Source organism: Oryzias latipes, chromosome 15 (genome assembly GCF_053564925.1).
Source record: "Oryzias latipes strain Hd-rR chromosome 15, Olatipes_Hd-rR_3.1".
Classification (NCBI taxonomy): Eukaryota; Metazoa; Chordata; class Actinopteri; order Beloniformes; family Adrianichthyidae; genus Oryzias; species Oryzias latipes.
This window is the reverse complement of record NC_136251.1, coordinates 8,689,033-8,706,047: the sequence shown is the minus strand read 5'-3', so window position 1 is coordinate 8,706,047 and position 17,015 is coordinate 8,689,033. Positions and strand designations below refer to the sequence as shown.

The window sequence follows — 17,015 nt, the reverse complement described above, 5'->3', positions numbered from 1 at the left end:
CACTGAAAGTGCTCAAGTATTATTGCCAAGGATAAAAGTTGAAAACATCGTTGTCTCATTTGCTTCACTTTAGATTCTTTAATTTAATTTTTTACGACCGAGAAGACACAGCATAAAACGGATGACTTTCCCCGAAGGAGTCTCTTCATTCCACGCCTTTGCCTTTGCCTTTGCCTTTGTTTTCAACAAATTGGACATAATTAGAATATCTCCAGGTGACCCTACATATTCATCCACGTCCATATTTCCACTTTTCTCATCTTACTTTGACCAATCTCCTATTTTGCATCAGCACACGTGCATGAGTAACTGTTTTTGTTTATTAGTATCCGTTTTGTATCATTTAACCAAGAGACAATGTCAGAGCCGACTGTTTACACGTTTTTTTGATTAGTCACCGATGGTTTCACTGCACCAAAACATGAGTAATGAAGTCATGAGGGTTTCTGTGGTCTAGTCATTGTAATTTCCTATGTTACACCATTACTGACAATTAATTGTTCAGAAATCCATGGATTTTGTTTTTACTTCCTCCATAGGGCTGGGAACAAGGTAATTGGAAATTGGTTTTAAAATTTCATATAAAAGATCTCAAAAAAGGTCTTTAAAAAAGTCTTAAATTTAACTTGAAGAAAAACAAGTAGGAACGCTGAATTTAGCTCCAGTCTTTGCTTTAACTCTTTTCTTTTCAAAGTTGGATTTACTGCAGCAGTTCATTCAGTTTCTCAAAATCTCTTTATTTGATCAAACTGAAGCAACATGTCTTGATTTTTTTAGATGTTGTTGTAGATGTTTGTTGTTCAGAGCTCCCATTCCTCCTCTGAGATGGTGGCGTCTCTGTAACTTGGATAACAAACTCAGGATTCCCAAAGAAGGGCGTCCGGCAGGAATCAAACTGTCAAATCCGTCATTTCCTTCTTGCCATGGGTTTCATCAAATTGAAACAGAAAGAAAAAGGTTCGACAACAGTAAAGATTTCCTGCCACGCCTTAAACCGTCTAAATTTCCTGGGAAGTCATCAGTTGATTCCGTCGTCGTGTTTTTCTGCTCTTCATTCCAGCAACGTCTAATGTTTGTGTTTTGTTGCCCCCCCCTACAGACTGTACTTCTCCCTTCAGATGAGAGGGGAGTCTGACAGGGAGAGGCTGCTGCTGGCGTATCAGACCAGCGAGGCCATTGTGACGGGACGCTTTCCTGTCAACAAGGAGCTGGCTCTGGAGATGGCTGCGCTGCTCGCACAGGTGGGCGGGGCCACACACCTTCACCGATGCAGAGTTCTTCAGATGTCCAACAGTTTAAGTCAAACCTCTCAGAAACTTTGGACCTGTTGTCCAGAACGCTGACTCACGTTTACATTAATCAAAGTGTTTTTAGAATGCTGAAATCATTCGTTATAATTATTATTAATATTTAATCTCGTTAGTACCCAACTTCCTGTCCCTGCAGGATCTGCTCTGTGTGGAATTTATGCGCCGTGCTCAGACGTCAGGCAAAAGCAGAAACAGCCCGGTTAGGGTGGATCTACGGTTGAAACCCGTTGGTTGGCTGAAGGTCCTTATGACACAAGAAAGCGGCAGTATTCCTGTTTGCCGACAACATTTAATGCTTTGTATCTACAAATTACCAGAAACCAAGTAGAAAAATTGAATTGCTTTGAGTGGAAACGCTCGTCTGAACTGGACCGGACCATACAGGATCAGACCGTACCACCAGTACCAGGCTTTTGAATGCAAATGTCTGGAAGAATCAGCAAAAGCAAACTTTTGAATTCCCTTGGCAACGGCGCCTTTTTGTTAACCACACCCACATTTCTAATATGTTCACATTGTATGTCATATTGTTAAAAACCAACAATTCATGGATTCATTTCACAATGGTCTGGTAAAAAATGTGTGAGCAAAAGGGAAAAACCACTTTTGTGTGCTCACAAAGTTTACGTAAAAATCTACCACTTCTAATAGGAAAATACAGTAAGCAGCTGATTTTTTTTTTTTTTTTATTCAAGATTGCGGCCTCTTTCTAAGGTCAAAGATCAAACCAAACTTCAGTCGTGGGTGTACAATTTAGTTTGTGGCGTGTGTGTGATATTTTGTGAAGAGCAAATGTTTTTTTTACCCATTCTATGCGAGAAAATGTGAAAATCGCTGAATGTCACGTTTTTCCACAAAACATCCCATAATAATATTGAAAACTTCCTTTGGATATCCTGGAAACATGTCTTCTGTTTTTTTCAGAGGATTTGGAAATATTCTTTTGATCCCCAAGAGATATTTTTGGCCCCATTTTTTTTTTTTTTACCTATTTGTCTGCAGTGATGTCAATTTTTTTTTTTTTTTTTGAGAGGGGGGGGGGTACACTAGGTACATGCAAGTTTTGGTGAGAACTAGAGTATGTGGCTGGGGCAATGTTTCATGCTACAACATGCAGCAAGAAAGAAGAATTATGAAAACAAAACAAAAAAAAACAAACAGTGATTTTCATGTAACCAATGACGACAGGGACCCAGAGCGTTCAGTCTGGAAAACTGGTTTGCACTCAGACAAGCTGGAACAATGGAAAGAGAATGAAAAAGGAAATGAGTTTTCTTGATGATTATCCTGAGAAACAATTTGACATGATATGTTATCAGTTGATTTTGATTTTTTGGCTGTTTTTAGTGAGTCGGGAAAGGAATCTTAGTATTAGTATTGTAGTCAAGTATTGCTGTATTGTTTTTTTTTTTACACGCAGCTGTATTTAGCTGGGAAAACCTGAACACAGCACGCTACACTTCATTCAGCCAAAGCATCAGTGCTGAGTTTCTGCCCCCACCCCGTGAGGTGAAAAAATGCCTGACTTGTCGCTGCACGCCTGCATGCAGGTGGAGTTTGGAGACTTCGAGCGGCCCTTCTCGGCTCCCGGATCAGCCCAGACCAAGTCAAACCAGACCATGAAGCAGGTGCTGGACCGATTCTACCCCAAACACTACCGCAGGACCACATCAGAGCAGCAGCAGAGGTGCGGCGCCGCTCTGCGGTCCAAAAATACCTGCTTTGTGTTCACCTAGCTTCCCTAGCATATTCTGAGCTCACAAATGAGAGACGGCACCCCCCAAAAAGGCTGTAAATGTGGAAGATTTGACAGATTTTGCAGAGATCCTTACAGATGTTGTGTGTTCGCTCTCAGACAGCTGCTGCAGAGCCTGTCTACGCGGTGGGCCTCGCTCAGGGGGCGGACCTCCTCCGAGTGCGTCCGGACCTACCTGACGGTTGCTCGCAAGTGGCCCTTTTTTGGTGCCAAACTGTTTGAGGCAGAGGTGAGGGGTCGATCCCGCAGGTGGAGCGTCTTCACGCCATTCTCTGCCTCCTATTGTTGCTATCTATCTATCTGCCTCTCCCCCTCTCAGAATGTGACCGAACACAAAAGATGAGCGGGCTGGAAGGCATTTACACTAAAAGGTTTCCTTCTGTTTTCAGTCCATCACTCCTTCTCCAGAGGTGGGGGCCCGTGTTTGGCTGGCGGCGCACGAACACGGCGTCGGCGTTCTGGAGTACGCCTCCATTGTAAGACGCTTTTCAAAGCCTCACATCCCTTTTGTGTCCACCTCTCTTATGTACCTTCACACTTTAACCTGCAGAAACTGTTGGTGTCCCACCCCTACAAGAACCTGATGACATTCGGGGGCTGCAAGCAGGACTTCATGCTGGTGGTGGGTCACAGCAGCGGTTCCAACGCCGCCAAGAACAAGCCGACGGAGAAGCATCTGTTTGCCATGGAAACCTCTGAGGTGAGAGGAGATCAAAGCAGGAACATTAAATACATGAGCGATGACATCACAGTGGGACAAACCATCAACAGGTGAAGGGGGCCAAAATCTCTTATGGGGGCTCCAAAAACAAACCTTCAAAATCAAATAACGAAACCAAAACACACGTGTTGGGAATACCAAGAGGAAGTTTTGAAATTATTATGGGATGGCCACAGGACCCTGTCTTGGCAGCCATTTTGTGACAAAGTATGGCATTTGTCGATTTTTATATTTTCCTACATTATGGGAAAAGAAAACTTGTTTGATCATTACAGAGGTCAATTAATCAATCAGGTTAGGTCTACAACCACAACTGACGTTTTGTTGACCTTTGACCTCGGGAAGAGGCTGCCATCTTTAATTTCTAAAAAAAAAAAAAAAAAAGAAACCTTTAGTACCAGCTACAAATTTAAACTCCTCCTAGGGGTTTCAATCTATCCCCTCCCATTCCCTCAAGCATCATTGGAAATAGAAGTCGTAGATTTTGAAAAGTGTTAGCTTATAAAAGTGGCGTTCCCCTGTGGCTCGCACACTTTTAACTGGAATATTGAGAAAATTTAATACACAAATCATTGGCTCAAGCTGATCAAATCAATCTAACATATCATGTGACTACAGTAGGAATGTGGATATGGTTAGCATAAAAACATCCGTTGCTAAGGAAATCCAAAAGCTTACTTTTGCCTATTCTTCTAAAACTTACATGGACCTGTTCGTCAGTCCCAGGCAACAATAAAATGGTCGCTATGGAGATAAAACCAAAAGAAAAGCCACCTATTTTTTTTAATGAATTTGTCACATGCATCTCTGACCAGGCTGGCAAAGGCTGAAGGGGGAGGAGTCAGTGAGGCTTTTGTGTGGGCCGTGAGGGCAGGGGCAAGTAGAGGCTGCTCCAACAGTGATGGCGAGTGACAAGGGGGCAATGAGGGTGGCGACTGTTTAAACCTGTGGTCTATGTGTTTATTTATTGATGTTAAACTTTAATGAAATGAAGCATTGTGAACAAGCCCGCTTGTTTCTGTGACAGATCCGGGAGATCACGCTCCTCATCTCCAGCTACATCAACAGCGCGCATCAACAGAAGGCCGCCGCCCATCACCTCTCCGCCCCAGCTCTGATGGTGGCGTAGCCCAGGGAGATCCCCCAAAACCCTCCAAAAAAGGCTTCAACTACCGCCACCAGGCCTTTGCTGCTACCAAAACACAAAGGAAGCAGAATCTTCCCGACGTGGGGCATTAAAGGCTGATTCCTTGTTTTTAAATGCAAACTTATAGCCATGTTGTTTTTTTAGATTACTTTTCAAGGTATTTGGAGTTTATAAGCACTTTCATGTGTTTAGTTTACACAAAACATTTCAACTCAAAGGAAAGATTAGAGCAGAAAAAGGGCAAATTTCAAATAAAGTTTGAGTTTCTATTTGTATAAATCCTGTCACTCCTGCATTAATGGTAGCATCTTCTGATGAAGGATTTAGAACTAGAGGTGGGCTCATTTCATTGTAATTAAGTATGTTTTCCTTTTAATTTAAGAGTAAATTTCTGATAAAGAATCTGTTCTCTATATTGGCCAAATTGGGAAATGTTTTGTCTGTAATTTTCTTTATTTATTTCTCACTCAAATAAAAGTCCCATTTTTGCCCCCAATAAAGCAGCTTTTTATGGTCTGCAGACACCAAAGCTTTCTAATCACTTTTATTTTGTGACACGCCTTCCTTCATGGGTTCTAAGCAAGAATCAGATGAAGCATTTAGACTTTTAAAGACCCACTCTGATGAAAATGAGGTTTTTGGTGTTCTTGCAGCATTTTTTGATGGAGGACATTTGTAAAGAAAATTAAGCTTATAATTCCATTCATGAGTATTTACTTATTCAAATTATTATGAATCAGTAGCAGACAAACATGCCATTTGAAAAAGAGCTTATTTTGATGTAGAAAATACACTGGGCGGCCCACAAACTCCCTGCTCTGCTCTATCCTGATGCATCCACTGACAGACAAATAGATCCATGTACGCCTTCGTTTTCCTCGTCTGAGCTGGAGTCTGGATCTAAACTGTACGGCTGCTCGCCATTTTAATGTTAGCCTGGGGGCATGAGGGGCTGTAAGCCAGCAAGAGAGAGTGTAAACAAGGAGCTCTCAATTATGCATGACAGGAAGAGGGGGTGGGGTTGCTGTGCACCAGCGGTAAAAACCACAACCCGATTTCTAATGAACTCCTGCTGCTCTGCAGAAACGATGTCCAAAACTATGCAGGTTTTTTTTATTTTGGCTAAAGTTGCATAATGATGATTGAGAAACCAGTGGGACTTTGAACAGTACTTTTTTTAACCAGATATTTAGTACTTTAAGTAAAGAAGTGAACAAAATTGCTCCTCTTTTTTTTTACTTCTACTTAAGTAACAAGAAATTTCCACAAAGTCCCCCCTCCTATTAAATCATGTTTCTTGTTTTATGTACCTGTGGCATTTTTCTTATGAAAGAACAAACGTGAAAAAAAAATCATTTTTGCATTTTTGAGTATTTCTCCTCATAAATCGGTCAAACTGTCACAAAAACGCTCGGTTAATGAGCTTTTGTGATGTCACAGTGGTCCAGTGGCGCATGCGCATTGCACAAGTTCCCTGTTCCCCAGAGAGGGGAAAAATAAAAGTAACAATCAGTTCAGAGACCGTTTTGTAGCCTCAATGAAAATAAGAAAAATCTAAAGTTCAGGAGGCCGATCAGGCTGGCTCCCCGTCCCGCAGCGGCTCTTTGCCTCGCCTAGCAGGAGGCGGAATAGTGACCGCAGTCGCTCCATCGGCCGGCTACTGCTGGGCGATTTGGTTCAGATGGGCACCAAATATCGCTGCACTGCTGCCCAAATTGCACTGCAGGACCTCAGATTGCATCTGTATCATTGCCTCAACATGGAAACTGGCCGCCTCTGCCGCTCCAATCGCGTTTTGGTGTGAACGCAGTTTAACCCTAACCCCTAATCTGAACTCTTCCTCTGGGTTCGTGCGGCCAAGAAAAAAGTTCAGCACGTGACTGGCCGCACGTATTTGGAAAATGACGTGTTAATAGTCACTTTCTATCTGGCATTTCATTTTCTTTGCTGTGGCAGGTCATTCAGAAATCTGCCTGTGCCAACATCAACTCAGTTGTGAGCTGCAGCCAGTGCTGCATGCTGGTCCAATGTAGCCTAAATTATAATTCAAAGCCTCTTTATGGGTTTATCAAAGTTCTTTGTCGTATGTAATTTCATAAAGAGCAGGATCAGGTACACACATTTGTTTTGTCATTCCACACAATGTTAAAAAAATGTAGATTTGGGACCAAAAATATCTCTTTTCAACTTTTGAGAATGTCAGTCTGTTTTTATTACTTTTGTATCTCTTTCTACACCCAAACAGGAAGTCAAACTCTGTTACAGCGTGAGATACCATAATGAAAAAGGAGGTAATGGACATTTAATGAGAAACCAAAGAATTTGCAGACATGAAGTGTTTTTACTGAGTCTGAAGGAAAAAGTCAGAACCTTTAGTTTCTCAGCAGCCAGAAGAGGAGGCACAGTTCAATCATTTACCAATACTCGGGAGCTTTCTGTTGAACTGGAGACTTAATGTTTATCAAATGAACTCACTCTCTAAACCTGAAGTTCCTACACCATGGCAACTGGAACAGTCCACTCTGAAGGCACAGGGGGAATACATTTTGTTTACCACAAACAACCTGGTCACCAAGAGCACCTGGTTTCTGGAAGGGTGTGGTTGCTGAAGTTTCATAACCTCAATATATAAAAGGAAACTAAAAGATCTGTAATCCTAAAGATAATGTGGATTTCCAGTTTAAACTAAATTTTCTTGTATGCAGACTAGAAATCCTTCATGGACTGCATGATTGACAGGCTTCAGGGCATCACAGAATTCATTGAAGCAGTGGGACTCCAGCCTTAAAGAACGCCATGTCGATACCCGTTGCAGGTATCTAGAGGCACACCTTCATTCCTGCCTGAGAACTGGAGAAGGGGGAGGAGCCTCTTCAGGCTACACAACACCTGCCTGAACTGGTCACAGACCTGCTTTTGTGCCAGTTTCTGTGGGGTTAAAAGAAAGGCCGCCACAGAGAAACTAAATTGGAAAGTAGGAATGGTTGTGAGCAAAAGAGAAGTGAATTTTCCTCTTGGATCTGACAGTTTACAGTTGCTTTTTTATAGCCGTCATGTGGAACCAGTAAAACCCCGGCTAATGTTTTACCTGTAGTTTCACAGAAAACGGGATGTTGACTAGCAGAAAAAAAAAAAAAAGAAAAAAAAACCAGACCAACCAGTTTAAAGACAAGTTTCTGGAAACCACTTCCCCCTTCTGCTAGTTTTGACCAAACAGTTCCACAGCCTCGATTTGTTTTCCGACTCGTTTAATTGAAAAAGGAAAAAGCACAGCATCAGCTACAACTACACAAAGCTTAGTCATTCCCCAAAAGAATATTAAAAACAAATGCAAACAACACTGTACAATCTAAGACATGTTCGTTAAAACTGGTTTAAAAATACGACACACAGTTGAGGAAAAAAAAAAAAACATGGCATTGGAAGTGGGTGATGTTTAGTACATAAATACAAACTGTGGTACTTGTGGTGCCACATAAAAAGCTGTAGATTCCCAAAACAGTTTCAAGTGAAACATTTGGTACAATTCCACTGAAGGGAAAAATACAAAAACAAAAAGTCTAACAGGAAGTCCTAGCCCCGACTGTCGTTCTACTTGTTCTCCATCTCCCTCTCAGTCTGCTGTAAGGAATAGAGACAGTAAAAATGTTAAAATCACGTCATTTTTTACAAACCTAAAAACACTGATAGGAAATGTCTTACCTGTGTTTTCCTGTACTTCTTGTTACGACGATTCCAGAAGAACTGCAAACAAGAAGCAGCACCGTTTCAGTCAGAATGCCACCATTTCCACTTTGACTGTGGCCTGGGCCATGAACTCACCAGAAGCAGCAGCCCGGCTGCCACAATCAGCAACACAACCACGATGGCGGCGATGACTCCCCCCGCCAAGCGGTTCATTTTGAATGTTGGGGGCTCCGCGTCCACGTAGTAGACCAAGATGTTGGTAAAGTTCAACTTTTGGCCGCCCACCATAGGAGCGAACTTGTTCTGGTCAACAAACATTGGGGTCTTCTTTATCTGCAGGAGGACAGTCAGTCAACAGGTCAGAATCTATTCTGAATGTGTTCATAATAGATTTAGAAAGAACGTTTGCTTACTTCTCTTTCCATGTAGTAAGCCATATCAGCCAGTTTAATTACAGTGTCATTCTTGTCTTTCTTTATGTCCACCTGGATCTTTTTGGCATCAGCATCATACTAAAAAAAAAAAAAAGAAAGAAGAATGATGTGATTATTAGTAATCAGGTGAAGGTTAAAGTCAAGCAATCCACAGCTAGCCAAACCTTACCTCAACTTCTTTCACCAAGCTCTTGTCAAACTTGTAGCGTGCTTGAATGGCATCGCCAAGAGCGCTGCAAAGAGAAAAGCAGGTTGAAACAGGGAAATGTTATCACAGAGCTACCGGTAGTTCTGCTGAACTCTGACCTCTTCAACAAGTTTTTATCCACTGCCCCCTGAAGAGGTGCATGTTCCAGGATCAGACGGATCCAGCTGAGGGAAAACAGAAGTTCAGCATTTAGATAGAATCCAGAGAAAATGAGATTAAGGGAGAGAGAGAGAGAGAGAGAGAAAAAAACAACTTACAAGGTCTCCACCAACTTGTCACAGTTGATGTTTGGGCCTTCCTTTTCTGTGCGGCGCACCCCAGCGCTGTTGACGCACCAACACTCCTCGGTATTGTTGCACTGCTTGGCCTTGAATTTTCCGTCGTTCTCACACTCTGGGTTGTAGATGCCATCGTTGTCCACAAAGCCCTCCTCTGGTTTCCCCACAGTACGGGTGTCCTGGCCTTTTGACCTTCTGAGCATCTCCGTCTTCATCAAGAAACATTTGGGGGCCACTGAGGGTGAAGAGAAGATAATGTAAAAATGGAAAAGTGCGACATACAAACACGTGTGTTTGTGAAAGTGCTCATTAACATACATGCATTGCAGTTTAAGGGTTGGTTAATATCTTTTGTCAAGGGGATGGTACACTGGCATGGAGGCCCAGTACAGGAAGCCCACTTCACGGTGTCACATTGACCTAGAAACATCAAAAAGCGTTAAAACAGAGCTTAAGAGACAAACGTTCACTTCACACGTCAAACTTGTCATTTTAAAGTGAAATTGAAGCGTGTTTTTGTAAAGGGTTCACAGAAAACGCAATTGTCGCTTTGAAGGAGGAGGAGTTAGGGCGAACAGGTAGAGCGGCAGGTCTACCGAGCACCTGGGCGTTGGCTTCTCCAGGAAAACGAGTCTCCAGAGAAGCCATTTTACCCCCCAACCCCCACAACAACGCCCGCTTTCCACAGGTGTCTCATTTACGCCACACCTGAGCGCGCGCGCAGGCGGACGACGCCTTTAAAACCTGGCAACTCCTAGTAAAAGAGTCGAAAAGAGCAGTTTTTTTTACACCCCATTCAGATAAGACTTCTTAAAAGACTTACACTCCTGGGCTGATGCTCCAACTACCATTAAGGCAGCAACAACTGCAAGAATCCACAGCTTCATGGTGTAGAAATCCAGAAAAACAGTTCTACTCCTCGCGTCCGTCGTCCGCTGAAGTCAAAATGGAGTGAAGTGGATCGTCCTCGCGCAACAAAGCTTTACTGTTCCTGTCGCAGGTGTGTCCTGGTCAAACCTGTTCCGCTGAGGAAAAAAACCCGCCGTGAGCGCGCACGTAAATCCACCGGGCACGAGCTCCGCCTTGTGTCCTTTGTACAAGCCAACAAGTTGCTGGTTGCTGTTCGACTGACGCCAGGGCAGGTAGAACAGGTGCATTTATCGCACGCGGCAGTGACGTCACTGACGCTCCCGTTCCTCTTCTGACCATATTTGGAACCAGTCTGTTTCTGTTTTCCTCCGTGAATGCATATGATCTAAATTCGGGTTTCTGTTGTGTTTGAGCGAAGTGAGAGAAGAAAAGAAAGACCGCAGCCTTTGATCTTCTTTGATGTTGAGACTCTAACGAACGAGCCCTCAACTTTCACATTGGTTTTGCAGGATGTCTTCAATTTTATTACAGTTCCAGATCTTTGTGAATCAGAGAAACCTGGTGGTACCTGGAGACAGAGGGGTGTTTGAATGTTCTTTCACTTCCGTGTGAGATTTGATGAATCAGTTTGCAGTCCTTTGCTAAAAACACCTGAAGTTTTTTCTATTGAGTATAACTTTAAGTGTAGCAAATGCAGACCACCTACAAGAAGTGTAGGAAGTTTACCTCTTAGATAGGTCTACTTTATCGAGATAATATGGAATATTTTAAGCTTAATAGATAGTACATCAAAAGTAAACTTCAAGTATGCTGCCTCACTTTTACTATATACCTAGTATACTTGTAGTGCACTTAAACAGACCACTTTTTTTGCTAAGGGTGTGTCAAAACAACCAATAATAACAACACGTCTGGTTTGCTTTCTGTTATATTTGTCGTTATTCATCATTTCATCCACTTATTTTTTGGAGAATGATTCAAATCTGAAGTTAACGTTTTCTCCCAGGAGTATTGAGAGCGTGTGGAAAAACTTTAAAGGTTTGTTTTTCTTGAATACCGGTAGTTTTTGACTCTGTAACCGCCTCCCGGCCTGCAGCTGTTTTGCACACTAAACTGACACCAGGAAACATTTTTCTGTCTCTGAGTCACAGTTGAGTCAGGTTTCATCAGATGACACGTTCCACAAAGGTTCTAAGAAACCAAGTTCCACTTTTTCGTGGTCATAGATTGGTTGATGTCCTGTCATTTTCAAACACAAAGTAAAATACGTAAATACAGATGGTAAAGACAAATGATTTAAAAGGTGCTCAATGAGAGTGTAGCATCAATTTTTACCCCGTCTTATGCTTATTTTTTGCATTCATTTTTACGCTTTAAATATATAATCATTATTTAGATAAACAAAAAAGAAATAAAGAAAAAAAAGCATCAAGCTGCCAAAACAACATCATGAAGTCATGATTGTCCACACATTGTCCCGTTAGGCTTCCTAATTTTTCTAATGTATAAAGATTTACACAATTTTTCTTTTTTATTTGTTATTGTGTAACACTTTTACTCAATGTGATACTCTCTTCTATGTCATGCCACACCTCACAGACAGAAATGCACATATTTTTGGGGGTGTGTCCTTAGATCAGGTTATTTTAATATCTTATTTTTTTCTTAGTAAATATTCTCTTTCCTGAAACAGTTTTTGATGTAATTAGTTATTAGCTTTATATGTTATTTGCACTGCATTACATTTGATTATATCTGTTATCTTTAGTAATGTTGATTTATAGAATAAAATGCTGGTGTGTTCATAATAACCCACTTCATAAATGATCCTATAACTTATTTTTGTAATATGCACAGTGGCTGTATGTGGTTCTGAAGGTGCTTCCCAATAGCTCAATACCATCGTTAAGGGAGAGCAGTAGCACACAATATGACATCAGTGTAACAGCGAAACTGTGATATAATCCACTTTTAGTAAGAAAAAAGGGGTCTGGGTTATTATGTACGGAGCCCGTGTCCTGACATTAAGATATAAAAATATATCACTACGTCACGTTTCCCAGCGTGCTTTGCTACCAATCACTGGCCAATCATTGGTCTTGTTGTTAGACCTTGGTCACAGGGACACGGTGATTGGCCAGTGATTGCCAGCAAAGCACGCTGGGAAACGTGACGTAGTGCTATTGTTGTTATGCTACGAGCTAAAGGTAAGTGCTTTAGGCGAAGCAGCCAGCTTAATATGATATTTTTCAGATTTTCATCGAGAAAATAACAGATGGACCATTCTTGCTTTTATTTTTACCCCTATTGAATGCTCACAGAGACACGGAAGTAGCGGCAGGAAGCGGCTTTTGCAGCAAGATGACTGAGGGCGTACCACAGATCATCATCATGTGAATGAACGTGAATACGATGGATGCTTTTGTGCTTTTTAAAATAAATAAATCTGTTCTCTAAACATCCTCCGTGTCTTCAATGCAATGTAATGAGACACACACAGACAGAAATGTGAAGGTATCTGCTGTAAATCTATGACGGAAATTAATAACAGGATCAATGATCGGCTAGTCAGTTAGCATGTAGCCTAATAGCCTTCGAATGTAAAGCGACTGACTGTTAAAGTTAATAGAAGACAAGTCCTGAATATTATTATTCCCATTCGACCCTAAACTACAATATCAGCTGTCTGTCAACAGACCAGCCAGTTGCCCAAATGCCGGCATACATCAAAGAGCTCTGCGGCGGAGCTAGTAGTAGCCTAGCAGGAGCTATCGTATGACAAAGCAGCCTAGTTATCATAAATCTTTTGATATTTTTCTTATATTCATTGAGACAGTAATAAAGTGATCATTTTTGTTTTTCATGTTCCTTTTTTGAACGAATATGGGTCACAGAGACACGGAAGTTACCGCTGAAAGCGGCTTAGTTTTGCCGGCGTACAGAGAGCATATCCGCGTGAATGACTTATGACGTGAATAATTATTGCGTTCGAACGGATTAATTATTGCGTTCGAACGACATAATTATTGCGTTCGCACGAATTAATCATTTCGAGGGAACGGAATAGTATTTTGAGGGAACGCAATAGTATCTTGTGGGAACGGAATAGTATTTCGTGCGAACGACATAATAACCTGTGGGAACAAGATATTAATCTGTGGGAACAAGATATATTTTTATATCTTAATGTCAGGACACGGGCTCCGTAATTATGGGATAGTATTGTAATTGAGAAAATATCTAACCTTGCTTAGTCTCCATATACTCCTTGATATTATTGTAGAAACATTTTTAACTTGGTCTTTCTGTATGTGTGTTCATTATTTTTGTTTTGTGTTAATCTTTCGATTACAAAAAACTAAAAATCTTGTTTTTTTTAGATTTATTCAGAATTTGTTTTTATTAAACCTTAGTTTCTGTTTTAAAAGTTTGTTCGTGACCACATCTAACAAGTGCTTTATGTTCTGTTCTGCACAGAAAGATTGGTGTTATCTACAAAAACAAAGAACAATGCAGTATAGAAAAAAGAGGGTTAAACACTGTTTTTTCTTCTTCAAATAGTTTTAATACCTGAGAAAATACAGTTTAAATATTCAGACAAAAAAACAACACTAAATGTTTTAATGTTCTGCGTTCCCCCGTTTACAAAAGAAAGAGTTATTAAGAAAAGGTAAAAAGCAGAGCACAGAGGTGAGTTCTCAAATGATAACCAGAAAGAATTTTTAAATAATTATTGTTAGTTTAAGCTTTACTAGAGATTAATAACATATAGATGGAATGCACTGAAAGATTTGATAGCTGAATAGCATTGGCACACAAAGTGAGGAGACCTCCAAACCTTAATGTCTGTAGCAGCAAAGATCAGTGAGGAAAAGAGACTTCAGCTCAGTTAGAAAATATGATAAGGTGACACGATCTAAGTTTTTAAATTCAGTTTTCCTTTAAGACATCAGAACTTTACATGTAAAGGCAGTAAGTTGAGTTCAGAACCAGGTCAATAAATACATGTATAGATTCAATCAAGGCTTTGAAATCATTTAAGGAATTTGACTCCGGAGGACCCAGGATTGTCATATGTGATGCATCGGACTCAACAATCATAAAGACGAAACTTTATGAGAGATCTAAACACCTTTCATGATTAGAAGTAGAAGCATCTTTCATGATTATAAGTAGAAACACCTTTCATGATTATGCTAATCCTCCTTGTCACTGTCTGAGAGGCTCTTAGAGATCAGAATTTAGTTTTAAATTGTCTTGTTGGTTTCTGTAATCCACAAAAATGGTGTTTTGTTGGGTCTCAACCATTGACGGTATATAAGAACAGGACTGAGTGGCCCCTCCCCCCTTTGCCTTCCAAACAGGAAGAACCTGCTTGTTCCAAGAAGACAAAATCCCATAGACTTCTTTAGAGAAATAAACAGCTGTTATTCAGGCAATTTATTATTTAGAAAAACCATTCTTGTTCTTCTATTCTTTCTTTAAACACGTGTTGACTAATCCTATTTTTTTCATTTTAATTTTTCTATAGTAAAGGGTACGTAAGGGATAATGGCTGACAAGGTGTGCATTATCAGAAATTAATGCATGCTGTAGAAGCCTGAACTGTCCAACGTGAAGCGGAGTGCGTTAATTCTGATAATGCACATTTCCAAGGCCATTAACCAGCTTATATCATGGTCAAAATAATAAATATTCAGTTTTTAGAACTTTGTTCTTGTTATTTTTTCGGTTTAAATTGATTTTTTCACAAAAAGCGGACTATTAATTAATTACGTGGTGCTGCGCATTGTCACGTTACCATGACAACGCGCTGCCAACCTCGACTGCAGCGGCAAAGGAAAACGATCTGCATCAGTTCAGAGAGAAAGTTCTCTTCTTGCCGTTTGTTTTAACCCTTGTGCTATCCTAGGCACTATTAACGTTGGGAGTGGGGTCATCTAGACCCACTAGACAGTGCTCGGAACCTTTTTTCTTCAATGATTTGTGATCTTCACTGGTGTCCATGGATTACATGAAATCTTTCCACCTTTATCCACCTTTGTCATGGTAGGGAGAACACGTCCATGTAAGGGTGGGGTCATCTAAGATAGCACAAGGGTTAAAGAAACCAGCGCAGTGGTATAGAACATTTAAACTATGTGACCGGAACTTCTTTTTTAGGGGTGCATTATCACTTTTTATTCCACACCCAGCAGCCAATCAGAATCGAGAATTCACCCCGGACTGTCGTACAAACAAGTGATAAACTAGCAAATAAGATGCCTCAATAAATGTATGTGATTTCGTGTTCAATGTTTGAAAAGTTTGAAAGACACATTGTCCTAAGATCGCTTTTGAGTGATGTGGGTGTGGCCTTGAAACGGCTCAGATTAATCATGCCTTTTGACGTTGTCTGGCTCCGACATGGCGGCATTCATATCACAAAATAATTAGTGACTGAATTTCCTTTTTTTGGTTGGAGCTATAAGTTCATTTTAAATGTTGGGGGCTCCCCGTCCACAGTACACCAAGATGTTGGTAAAGTTCATCTTTTGGCCGCCCACCATAGGAGAAAACTCATTCTGGTCCTCAAATATTGGGGTCTTCTTTATCTGCAGGAGGAGAGCAAGTCAACAGGTCAGAATCTATTCTGAATGTGCTCATAATAGATTTAGAAAGAACATTTGCTTACTTCTTTTCATGTAGGAAGCCATATCAGCCAGTTTAGGTACGGTGTTATTTTGGGTTTCTGTATGTCCACTTGTACATAAACCTTATTTGTGTAAAGGGTTCACAGAAAACGCCATTGCCGCTTTGAAGGAGGAGGAGTTAGGGCGAACAGGTAGAGCAGCAGGGGTACCGAGCACCTGGGCGTTGGCTTCTCTGAGCAAACGAGTCTCCAGAGAATCCACCCCCCCACCCCCACCCCACAACTAACCTCTCAACGCCCGCTTTCAACGGGTGTTGTGGGGCCAGCAGTCTAAGCAAAGATGGACAGACTTCCATCTCCCCGGCCACTTTTGTCCAGCTCCATGGGGGGACCCTGAGACGTTCCCAGGACAGCTGAGAGACATAGTCTCTCCAGCGTTTCCTGGGTCTTCTCCGGGGCCTCTGCCCAAATGGGACATGCCTGAAACACCTCCCCAAGGAGGTGTCCAAGGGTTATAGGAACCAAATGCCCGAGCCGCCTCAACTGGCTTCTCTGGATGTGGAGGAGCAGTGGTTCTACTCCCAGCCCTCCGCGGGTTACCGAACTCCTCACCCTATCTCTAAGGGAGCACCCAGCCCCCCTAGAGAGGAAGCTCATTTCAGCCGCTTGGATCCGGGACCTTACAGATAAATTGAACAGAAAAAAGAAAAAAAATGTGCAATCAAAACAACTTTAATTCAAGAGAAATTCTCTCTCTTCTGCACATTACAATCACACACAATCCTGATCCAGTCTAGAATTTTTGAACAATCAGCATCAACCTTCATATCTATGTCTGTGATTGGCTGGCAAATTTGTGACAAGGTGCCCTGCGCTGAAGAGAGAATTTCTCTCAAGTGAAAATTGTTTTGATTGCACATTCTTTTCTGTTTCTATTTATCTGTAAGGTCCAGGATACAAGCGGCTGAAATG

At 41.4% G+C, this 17,015-nt stretch overlaps 2 protein-coding genes across 9 annotated transcripts in view; one reads left to right on the top strand and one right to left on the bottom strand.

Moving 5' to 3' along the window:
• plekhh2 (pleckstrin homology domain containing, family H (with MyTH4 domain) member 2) overlaps positions 1-5,463 on the top strand; it is a 43,436-nt gene extending 37,973 nt beyond the window's left edge. For all 8 annotated transcript variants that reach the window (XM_023963175.2, XM_023963174.2, XM_078931677.1 and 5 more), the window contains exons 26-31: positions 1,100-1,241; positions 2,861-2,997; positions 3,166-3,295; positions 3,456-3,542; positions 3,617-3,766; positions 4,815-5,463. In XM_023963175.2, the coding sequence (XP_023818943.1) occupies positions 1,100-1,241; positions 2,861-2,997; positions 3,166-3,295; positions 3,456-3,542; positions 3,617-3,766; positions 4,815-4,916 (748 nt within the window). In that variant the 3' untranslated portion in view covers positions 4,917-5,463. The remainder of the gene's footprint in view (positions 1-1,099; positions 1,242-2,860; positions 2,998-3,165; positions 3,296-3,455; positions 3,543-3,616; positions 3,767-4,814) is intronic.
• Positions 5,464-8,165: 2,702 nt separating this feature from the next.
• Positions 8,166-10,686, bottom strand: LOC101169804 (epithelial cell adhesion molecule). Its single transcript, XM_023963271.2, has 9 exons — positions 10,365-10,686; positions 9,860-9,961; positions 9,521-9,776; positions 9,362-9,427; positions 9,225-9,288; positions 9,035-9,133; positions 8,757-8,954; positions 8,637-8,678; positions 8,166-8,555 (listed from the first exon to the last, which is right to left on the bottom strand). Exons 1-9 carry the CDS (start codon positions 10,426-10,428, stop codon positions 8,526-8,528), a joined length of 921 nt encoding a protein of 306 aa, XP_023819039.1. The 5' UTR covers positions 10,429-10,686; the 3' UTR covers positions 8,166-8,525.
• Between the last annotated feature and the right edge of the window lie 6,329 nt (positions 10,687-17,015).